This window comes from Canis aureus, chromosome 35 (genome assembly GCF_053574225.1).
Source record: "Canis aureus isolate CA01 chromosome 35, VMU_Caureus_v.1.0, whole genome shotgun sequence".
Taxonomy (NCBI): Eukaryota; Metazoa; Chordata; class Mammalia; order Carnivora; family Canidae; genus Canis; species Canis aureus.
In genome coordinates, this window is record NC_135645.1 from 17,060,359 (window position 1) to 17,079,021 (window position 18,663).

The window sequence follows — 18,663 nt, forward strand, 5'->3', positions numbered from 1 at the left end:
GAGTTTGGGGGGGTGGATGAGAGGGAGAGTTGTTAAGGAATCAGCTCACAGATGGTGAAGGCCGACACATCTGCAATCTGTAGGGCAGCTGGCAGGGTGGAAAGCCAGCTAAGAGTTGACGTTGCAGTCTCAGGTTCTCGATCCTTGCGGTAGACCAGCAGCCTGGAAACTCAAGTACCATTTCTATGTGGCAGTCTTGCTGCAGAAGATTGCTTCTTTGGGAAACCTCAGTCTTTGCCTTTAAGGCCTTCAGCTGATTGCATGAGGCTTCCCCACGCTATGGAAGTTACTTAAAGTCAGCTGATTGTAAAAGTCAGTTATATCCACAGATGTTTTTGTAGCAACATCTAGACCAATGTTTGATAAGGGCACCAGACTTAACCAAATTGACACATAAAATTAATTGTGCAATGCACACTGGTCTGTGCTCTGCCTTTAGCAAGGAGTAAGGCAGTGGTTGCTGCAATTCAGAAGAGAGATAATGGTTTCCTGAACTAAGGCAGTGTCATGGGGGTAGAGAGGCATTAAGGAGGTGGCATTGAGAAGACATATGGTGATCCTGAGGTTTTGACTTGGGCAGATGAAGCCTAATGGCAGAGTGACGGCCACTTATTGAACAGAAAACATCAGAAGGAGAAGTAAGCCTGATGAGGAGAAGGTGCTGTGGTTTGTTCTGGACCTGCATATTTAACAGATAATAGATATTTATCTGGAATCCTTAGTTTTAAGGAATTGAAATAAATCAGGTTAAGCTTCAGGGTGGACAGTAGGGGACTATTACATTTCGAGACTGTGATTGTCTGTAGTCACTCATTGGGGTTTATGGAAAAACTAAGCACTGTACTTGTCTAGGGAATTTTCAGTCTTTCCCACTGATTCACCAAAGAAATGCCCTCCTTTCTGTAAGCTCCTTACATGAGAACTTTATCCCAAGAGCTGCAAAATCAGTTGTTGCGTCTATGCAGAGCCACTTGAAGCTTGGATCAGGTGGTTCCCAGGGCTGATACACACTAGGATAATTGGGAATGTTAATTCCTGAGCCTGGCCCAAGACCAGTTAATTTGGAGTACCTCCATGTGATTAAAATGTTCAGCCACGGTTGAGAACTACCGCACTGTGCAAGAGTTGGTTTCCCCTGTTGAATAGTGGAGAATGTCATCCTCAGTCAGAGGGGGGTTGCACAGAGCAAGATCTAAAGTGGGGGAGGAAATATTCTGACACAGAAGTTGAGGTAAGCACTCCGGAGGACCAGGCAGAGAGAGGAACTGGGAAAATGAGATGTAGGGAAGATCCCAAGGGTTTATAGACAGGAAAGGAATTAGCAGGGGTTGGGGGAGGGATTAGAAGTAGGCATGTGACCATAAAATTATGAACCCAGAAAGCTTAGGTATGTGTTTGAGATATTTATTTATAAATTATCTCGAACATTATTTAATTTTTAAAATGTAGGTTAGGGGTGACCATTGAACACAGAGTTGACTAAACAAATGTGCTACAAAATGAATCATAGATACAGAGTTAGCAAATCAGTGGCCACCTGAGGTTGGGGTGGGGGGACGGGTACGGAAGGGGGCAGAAGGGAGACTGGAGAGACAACTAAGGAAGAGGTCTGGGGTGATGGGTATGTTCATGACCTTAATTGTGGTGATGATTTCATGGGTATATACATATGCCACAGTTCATCACATTGTACACTTTACACAGAGGCGGTCTTTTTTTTTTATGTGTAATCTATTTCTCAACAAAGCTATTGTAAAAGAGAGAGAGAGGTGATAGAACTCGTATATCCAAATGTTGAAATTACCCTCAGAGCCAGATTACAAACTGAGCATTAAAATTAGTCTCATTAGTTTTAGTTACACCTTTCCATTTTTTTAAACAAGAGATTATTTTCTGTTATCTTAATGATATCTCTTAATCACCAAAATTGATTCCAAATAACTTAGCCATTTTCAGAAATGCATTTTCAAGAGGCAAATATTTGCTGCCACTAAGAAGCACACACAAATGGGTCTTATGGGAATTAACTACTTAGACAGGAGGCTGCAGAATTTAATAAGAATGGCCTGGGTTGACTTCAGAATTAGTGCTTCGGTGGAAGGGCATAAAGGTTGATCAGTGCAGTAGAGGGATCCTGGGGTCACATCAGCAGCTACCTTTATTCCCGCTCCAAGGGTGGAAAATACCTGAAGTTTAAAGGCCAGTCCGATTCCAGGGCAGGGCATGCCACACTGTATACATAATTTATTAATGTGTAGATGTTTTATGTTAATTGAAAGCCTTTTTGGTGCATGACTCTTTCCCCCCTGCAGTGTCCTGTGAAACCATAGCCAGGACACCTTTCTGAGCGCCATCATTGTGCCATCACTCTGTCACTCAGCGGCTGCCTTTGAGGAGGACAAATAATTATGTAAGCAGCATGACTTTCTGATGAACAAATTAAGGCCAGTATTTATTAGTAATAACTGCTTTCTCTTACAGTGGATAATGAAAAACTGCAGGGTGGATTCATGTTGTGCTTCCTGGATGATGGATGTGGGATGAGCCCTGGTAAGTTAATTATCTAGGTACCTAACTGGCTGTTCGAGGAAACAGTCTGAAAACCCATAAAATAAATAAAAATAAATTGAGCCATCTATGCAAAAGCAGGTATGGAGCTATTAGGGGAAAAATAAACCCCAGACTTAACATATTGTTGAACTTTTTAGATTTAAATATTCCAGCTGACAGAGTAAATTCATTGTAATCATCCAAACCAAGACAAAAAGTGAATGTAGATAAATATTGCAAGAAAAATGAAAAGGAGAAGGTATGATTACTTGCAAGAAAAAGCATCTGGGAATGAATGGAAAAGGAAGGGTAACTGGATGGATTTTGAGATTGTTTGAGCCCACCCTTCAGATATTGTTTGCAAGAGGCCTGGGGCAGTTTCCAGTGCCTTTAGGCTATTTTTAATTTTCTGCTTAACCTTGAGGAAGAGGTTATCTCTTCTAGTTTTCAGCGGTTTCTTTTTTCTCTGCGTGTTCAAAAGTTTAGTAGCTTCAACTATTCTCACCATAATGAATACAGCTACAATTCATTGCATGATTTTTTAAAAAGATTTTATTTATTTATTCATGAGAGAACACAGAGGGAGGCAGAGACACAGGCAGAGGGAGAAGCAGGCTCCATGCAGGGAGCCTGATGTGGGACTCGATCCCAGGTACCCAGGATCACGCCCTGGGCCGAAGGCAGGCGCTAAACTGCCAAGCCACCTGGGGATCCCTTTGCATGATTTTTTTGTTGTTGTATTTATCTTCAAGGCTAACCAAAACTCAACACATAGTAGGTACACGATACCAGTTTACTGTGAAATTAAATGTTATTTCCTCTGATTAAGGCTTTGAGTCATTTGGGATAGCTTATCCCTGAATTCTTGTTTAACTCTTGTTGCTGTCCCACAAGACCACTAAGTTCAAAAAATCGTGAAGTAATTCAAATAATATGGAGCAGTTCTGGTCTGTTCTACTCCAGCGGATAGGACGCTCATCAGTGCTGCTGAAAGCAAAGAATACAAAGTAAAGCAGTTCTCTTCCAGCCAGTCGCTGAAGTACTCCCTGGGTATGAATAGTCAAAGATTATTAGGAAGTTTAGAAAATTCTCAGATATGTTACTCAGTTCTCATTCTGAATTTGGATAATTTTGATTCTTCCAGGTGATTTTGATTCAAAGTACCGTTGGTTCTTAGTGTTTAAGAGAAAGAACAGAGTTTGTGAGAAAATGATGATGAAAAAAGTTTTGTTTTTCACTTCTAGGCTGACCCTTAAGTTCGTTTTCCTGAATTCTTAAACAACAGAATATGTGATATAGTTTAAGTCACTTCCTTAAAAAAGAAAACAGAAAGAAGCAACTCCTTTTATATATGGCCATGAGCAAAATGATCAAAACACAGAAAAGTGGCTAATATTCAGATCCTCAGAAAGAGCTCGCACTTCAGTGGACATGTACAGTACTATTTTTAAAAGCACACTAGTGTTGAGAGAGCAATTCTGTGTTAACATTGATTGGAAATCAGGGTGCCTGGGTGGCTCAGTCGGTTAAACGCCTGCTTTCGGCTCAGGTCAGGATCCCAGGAGTTCTGGGATTGAGCAGCATCGGGCTCCCTGCTTCTCCCTCTCCCTCTACCCCTCCCCCAACTTGTGCGCAACATGTGCACGCTCTCTCTCTCTCAAATAAATAAAATCTTCAAAAAACCCCCCATATTCATTGGAAGTTAAGCAATGAGTTAGAAGGAAGAGTTTATCTGATGACTGAAAATAGAATCTTATCTGTGGCCCAAACTAAGTTAAATCAACCTTGACCCAGAGTAATGATAGGAATTTCCACACTCTTGGCTTCTAGTCTTGCCCCATCATGGTCCATTCCTTACACAGTGATCCCAAGAGTATTTGTTTTCTTTTTTATTTTTTTTTAAAGATTTTATTTATTTATTAATGAGAGATACGGAGAGAGAGGCAGAGACACAGGCAGAGAGAGCAGAGAGAGAGAAGCAGGCTCCATGCAGGGAGCCTGATGTGGGACTCGATCTTGGGTCTCCAGGATCACACCCTGGACCGAAGGCAGGCCCCAAACCACTGAGCCACCCAGGCGTCCCTTTGTTTTCTTTTAATATAAATCACATTATATCCTTCCCTTGCTTAAAAGCAGTAGTGGTTTTTCATTACTTTGGGATACAATTTATACTCCCCAGTAATGCTTGTAGTTTCTAGCCTTATTTGGCAAGAAATCTTTGTCCACCTCTTTGACCATTTCTCATGTCATTCTCTCCCTTGGCTTATAGCACACCAGCCATGCCTGCTAGCCATTCATTTAAAGCTCATCTCAGATGTGACCTTATGAAAGAGGCCTTTCCTGATCATTCTGTCTGAGGGCCCACTCCTATTAATTCTCTAGCACAGCACCCTGGTTTTATTTCTTCACTTAATACTCTCAGAAGTGATCTTGTTTGTTTTTTTTAATCTGTTTCTCCTACTGTGACATAAAGTTGTGGGCAGAGGTCATGTCAGTGTTCTATACCTGTGCCCAGAACTCTGAACACCATATATGGGAGTCTGTGAGGTGTGCTTGAAAACCACAGAATATGGTCTCTGGCAGCCTTGGATTGTTATCCTTATGGTGGCATTCATCGGCTGTTTCACCTTGGGCAGCCTACATATACTCTTTGAACTTAAATTTCTTCATAACATGCAGATCATCATAATAATATCTATTATGTAAGTTTGTTATAAATATTAAATAGGTGGTGCATGTAAAGGATATGATATAGTTCCTAGCATATATACTAAACAATAAATGGTAGCTAATGTTGTTATCATGGATACCCTCACTTAATGCCCAACCCCTTATAAGAACATGTGATAGAACGTCTAGTTGGCTTCAGACAAGCAGAGTGTCTGGTAGCCTTTACACACCACATGCCAGGTGCCGCTGAACCATAGCATGTCTGCACACAGATTGACACAGGTCTTTGAGACACTTCTAGAGTGTGTATTCAGGTAGGCCCCCTGGGAGAGCCATTTCTACCTTTCCCTGTTTCCCTAGAAGCATTCTTGTTTCTGGAGGTATGTATATTCTGAAGTTTAGACGATTCTTCTCTAGAATTCCAGAATGCCCTGGAGAGATCTAGAGGATGACTCGAAGAGTCTGAAACAAGTGGCTCTTCTTCCCCAGGGAGTGTCAGGCCAGAAGTCATTCTACCCTGCTCAGTCTTACATGGAGCTGGATAAGGGCCAAATTCATGGAAAATAACTAGTGGTACAAATGATTATAACATTTTTGATTTATTGGTACTTAGCAAGTGGCATGTATTGTGTTCAGGGTTTCACAAACAGATCATCTTATTTAATAGGTTTGTTTTTATCATCAACTCTGTAATGTAGGTATTAGTGGTTCCCTTTTAGAGATGAGGAAATTAAGACTCAGAGTTTCACTCTGTTTGCCTAAGGTCATGTGGCTAGATCTGTCTGACCTCCTTCAATGTATTACAGTTAAGATCTTGGTCAGAGGTCATGGAGTCCGACAAGGATCCTTGTCACTGGGCTAACCCAAGAGGTATGGATTTGTCCTAATGTCCTAAGATATGCTGTGATATCCTGACAGCTGGACCTATGGCCAGTGTCAATGACAATTTCTAACCACCTAAATGTCTTTGTGAATTATAGAGGAGGCTTCAGATATCATTTACTTTGGAACATCCAAGAAACGTTCATCAACCTTGAAGTTTATTGGGCAATATGGTAATGGTCTCAAAAGGTGAGAATTTTTTTCCTTTAAGGCATGTATTATTGGGAACAGTATTTACTTAGACACAAACTTACACAGAATGATCTAGATTTGTAAAGGTTAATAATATAAACTTCAAAGTCCTACTTGTTTTGGGATTTCCATACCTATAACTGGCTTGGATCTTTGTAACATTTGTAAATTTAATTCTCAAATAGGTGATGAATCGTCTTCCAAGTATTGAAGCAGAAGCCCTGTACTTCCGAGCTTCCTTGAATCTCTGTGTTCTCTTTTTCTCAGAGCATATGTTAGTGTAGGTGTAATATGTGTTCACAGCTTATTTTATTAGTCTGCCTCAGTGTAAGGTGAGGACAAGGGTATATTATCACCTATGTGTCACCTGCTGCAGACAGATGATTGTTCTTTTCTTGATTTCTGGGTAGCACCTTATTTTTGGCAGTCTTGTCTCAAGCAAGAGTGGAGAGCTGGATTGGTTCAAATCCATCTGCTCTACTTTGAGGGAAAAAGAAACCATTTATACCCTTTCGGTGATGGGTCAGCAAAACAGTGGAGTTACTTCTATCAAAGAACAATTCATCACAGTGATGAATCCACCTATTTCTTTATAGTATTTGAGATGTAAACCAGCATGTTCTCAATTTTTAATATAGTGGATCCATGAGAATCGGGAAGGACTTTATTCTTTTCACAAAGAAGGAAGAAACGATGACCTGTGTGTTTTTTTCTCAGACATTCTGTGAAACAGAAGGTCTTAGTGAGGTAAGAGTTGAGATTTTCCTTTGGTTTCCATGGTAACGGTCTTGTTTTCATTTATCATCTCAGGAGGTGAATCTACAACAGTTCTTTTCTGATTATGATCGAGAAATTTAGAAATGTATTTGGGAAATGGAGAGAGGGTGGCTGGACGCTTTGGGTTCATTGGAGGCCTGTCCTGTTGACCATTCTTGAGTGGGTTTTAACTCGTAAGCAGTTTTCAGAATGTTTTCATTATCCATGTGCCCAAATCTCCCAGAATAAGAGGCTCCCTTTGGCACAGTGAGCTTTTTGGAAGGAGCCTGCAAAATACTTCTGCCATTTGTGCCATAAATGGATTATCATTTTAAGAATAAATATTGGAAAAAAATTAAGATGAAATCAGAGAGGGAAACAAACTATAAGAGACTCTTAATCATAAGCAACAAACCGAGGGTTGCTGGAAGGGAGGGGGGTGGAAGGATGGGGTAACTGGGCGATGGGCATTAAGGAGGGCACATGATATAACAACCACTGGGTGTTATATAAGATTGATGAATTATTGACTTCTCCCCCTGAAACCAGTAATACATTATATATTATTTAATTTAATTTAGATAAAATTTAAAAATTAAAAAAATAATGAAGATAAATATTGGATTAAAAGGGTAGGAATACAAAATCTAAAGAAACTGAGTGCAAAATAGAGTAAAAATTGTAACTCCGGCGACCATAATTTCAACTCCATTTGATGACCTAGCTGTACTTTATTAATTAGCAGTATCTGAGTTTTACTATTCAGAATGTCCGTGTAATTCAATACAGCGAATGCAGGTAAACAAACTACCCAGCATGGTTAGATCCTGTGGCAGGGAGAAAACCAGTGAAAGATCATCTGACCAAAGTAGTCACAAAATATAGGCAAATGCATGTGAATTGGATTCATAACAAAATGAGGATGTTTATAAACAATTCTGTCCAGTGAGTATGCACTTCTGCTGTTACAGAATTGTCAAAAGCAATGGGATAAATGGAGGGATTAGAGAGCCTTGATTGGTCAATGAGGGTTTTATGGAGAGAGTTCCCTTCGCAGTGGAAAGGCTGGTATGTGGAGAGAAGTGGCGTGCAGCAACTCTCACACTTGGACAGGAGTATAGGATTTGGAAGGACAGTGGAGATGTGAAGTTGTTCCGCAGGGGTGCAGCATGCGCACTGGCAGCAATGGAGGGGGGCCTGGTAAGGAACAATCTGTAGGCAATAGGGAGTAGCTGAATGGGAGACTGCTATAAGGAAAAGCAATGCTTTAAGTATTTATGTTGCCATTTATGTATGTAAAGGCATGGAAAATTGGGCCAGAGCTGAGGTTATAGCATTCCTAAAATGGGCCATTCCCTTTTTTTTTTTTTTTTAAACTAAAACCGGCAACCCCTTCCTATTTCCACTTCTACTCAGGCAGTCTCTTTCAACAATTTTAGCTGATTATTTTTCAGTATTTTTCCGTGTGTCTCTATATAACATACTGGTATTACTGCTTCTTGATTTGATGTATTATATGATAACTGCTCATTATAAAGGGATTTATATATATTATTTCCTGTGTTCATATCACACATACACACTTTTCCTATTCTCCACCCTCAACATATCTGCATTATCATTTTATTTCTGCTAATGTTCAGTATTTATAAGTCTGTATAAACACTATTCACAACTATATCACGTCATAAACTGGTTTTCCCTTTTTCTGCGCAATGTTTTCTTTTCCTTGGAATTATTAGTTGTATGCTTGGTGTTCTATGTACCTACCACTGTCACTAAATATTGGCTGGGTTTTCTGTCTTTGTCACTATGTTAACCCCAGTCTCCAACTGTGCTCGGCTGAGCCCCATCTTCCTGAAGACTCTGCTCTGGAGTCTTCTCCTGTGCTGCTTCTCGCTCTTGCTTTCCATGGCTAGTGTTCCACTGTCCTCCCAGGATCTGCCCTTGTTAACAATCCTCTGTTAGCTTTCTTAGTAAAGGTGCATGAGAGGTCAAGTATTTTGAGACTTCATGTCCTTGAAAATATTTTTAACCTACCTGAGCACTCAGTGATAGTTTGGGTTGGTGTTATTTGTAGGTTGGAGTGAATTTTCCCTCAGGAATTTGAAGCCATTGCTTCATCATTTTCTTATTTCTAGCATTGTCATTGAGAAGTCTAAAGCCATTTTAATTTCTGAGTCCTGTGTGTGACATATTCTCCCCCCGCCCCCTGCTTCTATTTTTTTAAAGTCAGAGAGGGCAGCCCTGGTGGCTCACCAGTTTAGTGCCGCCTTCAGCCCAGGATGCGATCCTGGAGACCCGGGATCGAGTCCCACGTCGGGCTCCCTGCATGGAGCCTGCTTCTCCCTCTGCCTGTGTCTCTGCCTCTCTCTCTCTTTCAAGAATAAATAAATAAAATCTTAAAAAAAAAAATAAAGTCAGTAGAGTCATCTTTGTCTCCAAAGTTCTGATTTAAGTATTTTGCTTCTGGGTAGCTCTATTCACATCTATTGTGCTGGTTGCATATTGGACACCTTCAATCTGGAAATACCTGTCCTTCAATTAGGAGATGTTTTTCTGTAATCTTTAATAATTTTCTTCCTTTCATATTTGCAACTTCTGTTCTTAGCGCTTGGACATCTGGAACTAGTTTTTTAATTCTCTTATCTTTTCCCTTCTATTTTCTGTTCTTTATATTTTTGTTTTGTTCTCTGGGAGATTTTCTAACATCTATCTTCCAACCTTTTCATGTATTTTTTTTCTATAGTCCTATTTTTCATTTCCAAGAAGTGTTTTTAAATTCTCTCAATATTCTTTTTTAAAGACATATAGTTCTGTTTCATGGATACAATATTTCCTTTTAGCACTCTAAAGATATTAACAATGATTGACTTTTCTTTTCCCCTGAAATTTTCATCTTCCTCCTATGGTTTTTGTTTCAAATGATTTGCTTTGCTTGTGCCTGTTTATTTGGTCTATATTTATCATATTAGAGGCTTTTCTCAGATGGCTATCAATCCTGACTACTTTAAGGAGTATTCCAATAAAATTTGGATTGAAAGCTCTGCGAGAGTAGGATTGGGGTTGGAGGCTTGGCAGCTGTGAGCATCACAGTAGTGAGCTCTAGCTGTGCTGTATTATTGGGAAACCCTCAAGGTAATTTTATGTCTTTCCTTTGGGGCTAGTCTGATATCTCAGGGAAGACTCCTACAGTCTTCTGCCTGAAGGCTTGGCTAAGAGCTTTCTGGGACCCAAATGAGAGATGAGATCTGGGTTCTCGGCATCCAGTGTGTACGCTTTTCATCCCTCTGATCTCAGTAATGTCCCCCTAATAACTGTGCCTGACATATCCTCTAATCTAGAAAGGCTTTGTTCCATTCTTTCTAGAAAATAAGCATCCAGTCTCTGTGAAGATAGGGGCACTAGTGCCAGATGGGCTCCGGATGCTACTTCCAGTTCTCTTCTCCCTTGATCCCACCTCCTGAGTTAACTCATGCCATCAGTCTCTGAGCCTTTTATTCTGAATTGTAAACTGGCTGGTTTTCTCTTCCAACATTGGCCTCAGATTGATTTTCCTGGATATGCTTTCATGGACTGTTCAACTTCTAGAGTGCTGGTACCACCTAGCACTCCTCTACCATCCTTCCCATATTTCAATAGGAGCTGAAGTAGGTTCCATCTGTCCCCACATCATACAATGGAGCATTTCTTTTATTTATTTATTTATTTATTTATTTTTAATTTTTATTTATGATAGTCAGAGAGAGAGAGAGGCAGAGACATAGGCAGAGGGAGAAGCAGGCTCCATGCACCGGGAGCCTGATGTGGGACTCGATCCCGGGTCTCCAGGATCGCGCCCTGGGCCAAAGGCAGGCGCCAAACCGCTGCGCCACCCAGGGATCCCCAATGGAGCATTTCTGAATAAAACTCTAAGTATACATAATTGTTATGTGTCTCTTTCTTATAAAACTAAAGTAAATAAGAATAAACTTAAACTCTTAACTTTGTGTTTTGTAATTTTGGCTAGATGAAGAATGGACTGAATTAGGATCAGACAAAAGGATGATGGTATTTATTTGTGTATTTCATAGTAAACTGATGTGTTTTCTTTTTTATATAGGTTGTGGTTCCAATACCTTCATGGTTAACAAGAACCAGAGAATCTGTCACAGATGATCCTCAAAACTTCTCAATAGAATTGTCTATAATTTTTAAGTACTCTCCATTTAGAAATGAAGCTGAACTGATGCAGCAGTTTGATGTGATCTATGGGAAATGTGGTAAGATCATCAAAACTCTGAAGTTTTGTTGAAAGTATTTGTCTTTAATGTCTTTCAAAAGATACTTTACATATGCTTTTATATTTTTTCTATTTATAATACCATGCGGGATCTCACATGGGGGCAGTCATTCATTTTATCCGTATGAATTCTGTCTTAAGTGAATCCAAATATGAATAGCTCTAAGTCCCTGACACTGGGTGAATGATTTGTACTTGCATGAGCTTGGTGCAGACTGGATGCGAAGACAATGACATAGTCTGTGACCATAGGGAATCCATAGTCCCTGCACTACATAGCAAAGTTAGGAGTTGATCCCATGTGTATAAGAGAGTTAGCATTGTATAAGCCAGTGAATCCAGTTGTCTGAGGCAGAGAGTTAGCAAAAGCTTTGTGGACATTTTCCAAATTAACAGATCTTTCTGTATATTCTGTATTTCTATATTCTTTCAGCCTGTACCAGCTTTCTACTCAACATGTAGAAGGCACTGAGTCTACTAACATTTTTCAGTGTCAGTTTTTCTCCAGACTTCTACCTTTCATATCTAGAACAAGAAGAATCTTACTCTAGAGAAAACTGTGCATTTCCTTTTTGCAACTCTTTGATTTATGGAATGTTTATAGTCAAATTTTGAGAAATTTGTTTCTGACTTGGCTTGTATTACCTTCAAAATTTCTTCTCTAATTTGTGGCATTTTGTTTAACAATGATATTTTTGTCATCCTTTCCCTTTTGTGTTAGACTAAATCTAGTAGCAGTTCAGTAAATATTAATTTCATTTTTTTTAAATTTTGAGAGTGTTTGTACAAGCAGTGGGGGAGGGGCAGAGGGAGAGGAAGAGAGAATCTTAAGCAGGCAGCAAATCAGCACAGAGCCCAATCTGGGGCTCGATCTCACAACCCTAAGATCATGACTTGAGCTGAAATTAAAAGTCAGGTGCTCAAATGACTGAGCCATCCAGGTGTCCCTATATGTGGTATACTTTAAGGAAAACTAATGTAATTTGTTAGTTGACTTTTAATTGTAAAATATTCATGTAAATACTAATGAAGGGTACTATTTTTTGAATATTTTTCTAAGTGCTTTATAAAAATTAACTCATTTAATTCTCAAAATAATTTATGAGATATACTGTAAATTAGAGAAATTAGGTTCAAAGAGGTTAAGAACTTTATCTGCAGTCATTGCACTGCTAAATCAGTGGTTGATTCAGGATTTAGACACAGGCATTCTTAATCACTGTCCTGTGCTGTTCTCTCTTGTGTTTTAGTACTACCAAGAGAAGTATAGTTGGTTGTTCTTTTAATTTCTCTGACAATCCTGCTGGTATCATAATCAATTTTGTAAAGAATTTGTATTATTCTGTTAACTATGCTTTGGGGCAGGAGTCAGCAAACTGCTGCCTGCAGGATCGAATCCAGCCATACTTGTTTCTGTAGATAGAGTTTTAGTGGACTACAGTCTCACACATTCATTTATATGCACTGTGGCAGCTTTCGTGCTACAATGTTGGAGTTGAGTTGTGATTAGTTAGTTGTGACAGAGACCGTTTGGCCTGCAAAGCCTGAAATGTTTATTATCTGGCCTTTTACAGAAAAAGTTTGCCAACACCTACAATAGGGGCTAAAGCAATTCTTCATATTTGTACAAATTTTAAAAATTCATCTTTGTTCTTATGTGCATTGATTTCAGTTCCACCGACGAGAGCTTTACCTATAATGCAAATTTAGCTCAGACTCCTAACAATTTTCATAATGCAAATTATGAAAAAAGTGCCAAAGTTTAAGAATCCACATTGAGAGACTTATAATGAATAGAATTGGAATAAGCAGTATAATGTAGAAAAACTCCACACTCTTTGGCAGAGAATGGAATTTGCTGTAAGACTTATATCTTGGAACTTATCCAAGCATATTATTTACTGAAGTACGCAAGGAAATTTGGTCTAGAGTAGGCTTAATTCCGTAGATGAGATAATAGCACCATGACTAACACTTAGTGTGAAGTATCAACAAGTCAAATGTCCTTTTTTCTCTGCTAGGTACTTTGCTGGTTATTTATAACTTGAAGCTCTTGCTTAGCGGAGAACCAGAGTTGGATGTTAAGACGGACAAGGAAGATATACTGGTGGCTGGAGCCCTTGAGGAGTGAGTAGTGTCTGTGTTTGACAGGATGTCTCTCCATAATGGCAGCAAGCTGGCTTTGGAGCTCTGCATCCTGGCTCTAGGTCTGAGGCCCCTTGGCCTTAGCACTAGGGCAATTCATTTTATCTCAGTTATAGAGGAAATAGTGGGGCTAGACCACTGATTCCCAGACCTGGCTGACCCTCTGGATGACCTGGAGAGCTTCTTAAGAAGTATAGGATCTTGTCTTATCCCAGACTCTGCTGAGCTCCAGTTATCAGGACAAGGAATCAGCATTTTTCACATGTTCCCCAGGTGATTCAGAGGTAGCAGCACACTTGGGAACCACTGGAATAACGCTTGTAAGCTTCTCTAATTCTGAAACTCCTATTCTATGAATATTAAAACTGAAAAAAACCCCTCAGAGTTCATTATTCATGGCATGTCATTAAAAATGAGCATCAGTATGGTACAAAGCAAAAAGAAATATGATCAACTGACAGTTCAGAATGACCCTATGAACTTCATACTTGCAGTTTACAAGTAAAAAAAAAAATGACACATTCATTTTTCTTGGCTATTAGGGATCCGTAGGAATGGGAGAATAAGGAAACAGAATAAGGAATGGGAGAACAGGGATCCCTGGGTGGCGCAGTGGTTTGGAGCCTGCCTTTGGCCCAGGGTGCGATCCTGGAGACCCGGGATCGAATCCCACGTCGGGCTCCCGGTGTATGGAGCCTGCTTCTCCCTCTGCCTGTGTCTCTGCCTCTCTCTCTCTCTCTGTGTGTGACTATCATAAATAAATAAAAAAAAAAGAATAAAAAAAAAGGAATGGGAGAACATGAGTAAAAAGTGTGGAGAAATAATGAAACAATGTCTAAACTTAAATTTCTCTAAAATAACTTTGTATTTGAAACTTACCAGCCTGAGCCCATGGTCTCTTAGTGTGAGAACTCTGGAGCTGGAAGGGATTGGAAGGAGTTAAATTCAATCTTATTTGATCTAAAAATCTTATAAAAATAAATTTTATTTATTTGAGAGAGATTGAGCATGAAAGCATGAGCAGGTGGAGGGGCCCGATGTGGGGCTCCATCCCAGGACGCTGAGAACATGACCTGAGCTGAAGGCAGACACTTAACTGACTGAGCCACCCAGTTACTCCCAATCTGATTCATTTTAATTAAATACTGGTATTGTCCAATGGAAATATAATGAGAGCCACAAATATGAACCATATATGAAGTCTAAATTTTCTAGTAGCCCCATTAGGAAAAGGTCAAATTAATTTTAATAATGTTTTATTTAATCTGGTGTAAAGTGTAATTTTAATATGTAAAATATTAATGAGACATTTTATACTCTTTTTTATCTACTAAATCCTTGGAACCTAGTGTGTGCTTTACATAGCATGCAGCAGTTTGGACACATGTGGCCAAGTAGCTACCACATTGGACCATACAGTTTTAGATTAAGATATTGAGACCTGAGTAACTACATAAACTTGACAAAGAACCTCTTTTACTTTTGTCTTTGAGGTGAAATTTGAAGGTCCCATCCCCAGTTTGAAAATGTAACGTTTGATAACGTACTTTCAGATGATCTTTTCTACTTTTTTCTAATTTACATTTTTCTTCATTTCATTGTTATAACAGTAATTCTTAATTTACACAGAAATGAAGGTATTTTTTTTTCCAAAAGAAAAAAAAATCCAGTCTCATTACTGTTGTACAAATGCTGGGGACCCTTTTGGCAGCATTAACACGCCGATATCAGAAAGGAGGCGCAGAACTGTTACTGGCACCTCTGTCACCACCTCCCCCTCCCCTGTTGGCCCAGCCTTTCTGCCTAACAGCTGTATCCAAACCCAACATCTCATGCTATTTAAAAGCTTAGAGCCCAAGTCTTCAAACAGTTATCTGTCAGAGTGCCTTGGCATTTCAGCACCAGCATCAGGAAACACATACATTATTAGAGAAATAATTTGACAGCTAATTTCTTTGGGAAAAAGTTCTTACTGTTTCTAGATTGTTTAATCGAGTCAGAAGCTTCTTAAGCCATTTAAGCTTTAATCACAAAATGAAGAAAATGGATCAGACCCAGGATATGTATAATTTAATTTTGGAATGTTGACCACATTGGATTTCTTTTTTGTTTGTTTGGTCTTTCAGCAACATTTGTTTGTAGTTTAATCATAAGAAAACCCTTTTAAAGGCAGGGTGGGGGATTTTTATGAGGATGCATTGTCATAAAGAGGAGACATCATTTCTCTGCCAACGGTGCCATCTATACATTTCATGGCTTCTGAGGAGTCTCACAATAGTGTCAAGGAGGGACAGCAGTATCACCTTCTGTGGGGGAATGATGTATAGTTTTCCCCTTTGAAAAGTCAGTGAGCTCTGACATTAACACCCAATTCCTCTTCATGAAGGGACTAGAAAAACGTTGACTCTTGCAGCTGAAAGAATACTCTAGTCAAAGATGGATCTTTTTCTGATTCTTCTTCCATTTATGACTTCTGATTTTTGAACTTCTAATCAAGTACAGTTATATTATCTTGGTTTCGAGAACAAGTAGTTTACAATGTAATAACTCCTTTGCCCCTTCTTTTTCTTGTGGTTATTGTGTCCCCTTAAAGTCATTGGGCATGATTCTTCATCTGTTCAAAACAAGTTTCAAACCTTGCAACTAGGCAATTTCCACCTTTGGTGTTAGATGGTGTGGTCCTGCTGATTCTGAAAATAATTTAATTTTCTACATAGAAATAGGAAAATTCAAGCTTTCCAGCTTTTTTTCTGTGTTTTTTTTCTACCTGTTTGGTTTACTATAAAGTCAAAAGTGAAACAATATTTTAAAAAATTTTAAAGAAAATAATTTATATATCATAATTGATTATGAATTTTTTAAAAAATATTTTGTTTCCTGTAGTTTTTATTTTATTTTCAAAGATTTTATTTATTCATTCATGAGAGACACAGAGAGAGAGAGAGAGGCAGAGACCCAGGCAGAGGGAGAAGCAGGCTCCATGCAGGGAGCCCAACGTGGGACTCGATCCTGGATCTCCAGGATCACGACCTGGGCTGAAGCAGTGCTAAACCTCTGAGCCACCCAGGCTGCCCTGATTATTAATTTTTGTTATTCGATTCTAATGTTTTTTAAGTGTGATTTCTCATTTTCCTTTTTTCATTTACAATTTGTTTCTGAACTTTGTTATTATGTAGTCTTGGTAAGTCTCATTTCATAATGATTTCTTACTAAGTGGTTTTATAATAGTCCATTAAATTGATTCATTCTAACTTACATAACGATTTCTATATTTTTGGATGGTAGCATTGGTCTCACTGTTTCACATTATTTATAGGTAATATTGAAATAAACATTTTCTGGCAGATGGATTTTTCTCTTCTTTTGAATTTTTTTTTTTAAGACAAATTCCCTGGAAGGGAACTACTGAGTCAAAGTGTCTGAATCTTCATACAGTTATTGTGAATATTTGAATTGCAATCCAAACCCTTTTTTTTGCTTCGGGCTAAGGCTTTGGGATGAGGGTCTACAACCATCATCCAACCATCAGCGGGGCCTTGTTTCAAGATGACAGTAACCTCATGAAAATTTCATTAGGAGTGATGTTCAAGCACAGAGGCAGTAGCATTTGCTTTGGCAACATCACTGTAAAGACAACCTGTTTTCACTTAAATTAAAAAAAAAATTATGTAGATAGATAAGTCATCTCAGAATTTCAGAATCAGCAGAAGTCTGTATTTAACGTGTGATATATTAAATCAGAATTTGAATCTGTGAATGTGGCATGTGGAGAGTGCCAGGGAATCATACATAGTTTCAGGGTGATATGCAGAAAGTGGGCTGTATCCGCAGGGAAAGAATCTGCCATGTTAAATTTAGGCAAAGTGCCTAAAAGGGAAGGGAAGGGAAGGGAAGAAGACAACATGAAAAATAACTTTGGAAGGAATCAAAAGAAAGTTAAGACTTTGGAACAAAGTGGCAGGGGAAGGGGTGAGAATATGGAATATTAATGAAAATAATAGTGAACTAATGATGGGAAACAAGATGTTTCTTCAGAGACAGCTTAGACAATGTTTGTTAGTTTATGTTGTAATTTTTGGAACTCTGGACCATGTCCCACATCTCAAATTTTTGCAAATTTTACCCCCTCCCAAGTCCCCCCCACCCTTTGAAGTAGTCAAAACAAAATCAAGTTACTTTGTTCTTTCCTTCTCCCTGATGGCTGTTAGTAGCTTTTAGTAACAATCACACAGATGATTAAAATCAGAGTAATTTGCAGAGGTCCCCTATTGATTGAATACAGTAGGACTGAGCAAATGGAGATGACAGGTGGTAGATGGGAGGGTTTAAGATGCCTCACGTGGGGTTAGTATAAGTTGGCGTCTGCAAAATCGACAGAGCTATAATTCTCCTTCGGTATTCCTTACCCAGAGAGTCTGTGTGGACAGCAGGTATGGAATGACTCTAATTCAGATGTTTTAAATTTAATTCATAGGACTTAGAATTCTTTTTTTTTTTTTTTAAAGATTCTATGTATTTATTCATGAAAGACACAGAGAGATAGGCAGAGACATAGGCAGAGGGAGAAGCAGGCTCCCTGCAAGGAGCCTGATTTGGGGCTTGATCCTGGATCCTGGGATCACACCCTGAATTGGAGACAGATGCTCAATCACTGAGCCACTCGAGCATCCCAGGACATAGAATTCTTTATGTGGATACCAGTATAGAATTATAATTTCATAATCGAGATCTTGAAATTTCATAGAAGGTATGCCGCCAAATCCTGGATCCAAGTGTAAGTTTTACGCTCTCCTGTATCTCACTCTTCACTTTGGTCTTCTTGGTGGCCCAGCCCCTGCTCCAGGGACAGTAGTCTTTGGTGCAGAGGGTGGAGTGGGCCTTAAGTAGTACACAGATATGAGTGTATTCAAATCTACTCAAACGTGCATAAATATATAAATCGGTATAACAGTGCTTTCTCATTTTCTACCCCAACCCCTCCAGTCTTTCTTCTACTATAGAAATAATTTTGCAGCTTGGGATCTTTAAGTATATCATCTAGATTTTTCAGTTTATATTAAATTCATACTTTTTTTCTCCTTAGCTCTTTCTTTTGAAATAATTTCAACTTTTCCAACAGGGTTGCAAAGATAATACAAAGAATTCCAATATATCTTTGCCTCAGCTTCCCCAGATGGTGATATCCT

The 18,663-nt window shown here is 39.0% G+C and overlaps 1 protein-coding gene across 3 annotated transcripts in view; it reads left to right on the top strand.

Annotated features, from left to right (window-relative positions):
- MORC1 (MORC family CW-type zinc finger 1) overlaps nt 1–18,663 on the top strand; it is a 184,230-nt gene that overhangs the window by 9,467 nt on the left and 156,100 nt on the right. For all 3 annotated transcript variants that reach the window (XR_013372621.1, XR_013372620.1, XM_077884615.1), the window contains exons 4-8: nt 2,482–2,550; nt 6,201–6,291; nt 6,933–7,041; nt 11,153–11,312; nt 13,354–13,459. Coding sequence is in view for 1 of the 3 variants with exons in the window: in XM_077884615.1 (XP_077740741.1) it covers nt 2,482–2,550; nt 6,201–6,291; nt 6,933–7,041; nt 11,153–11,312; nt 13,354–13,459 (535 nt within the window). In the remaining 2 variants the exon portion in view is untranslated. The remainder of the gene's footprint in view (nt 1–2,481; nt 2,551–6,200; nt 6,292–6,932; nt 7,042–11,152; nt 11,313–13,353; nt 13,460–18,663) is intronic.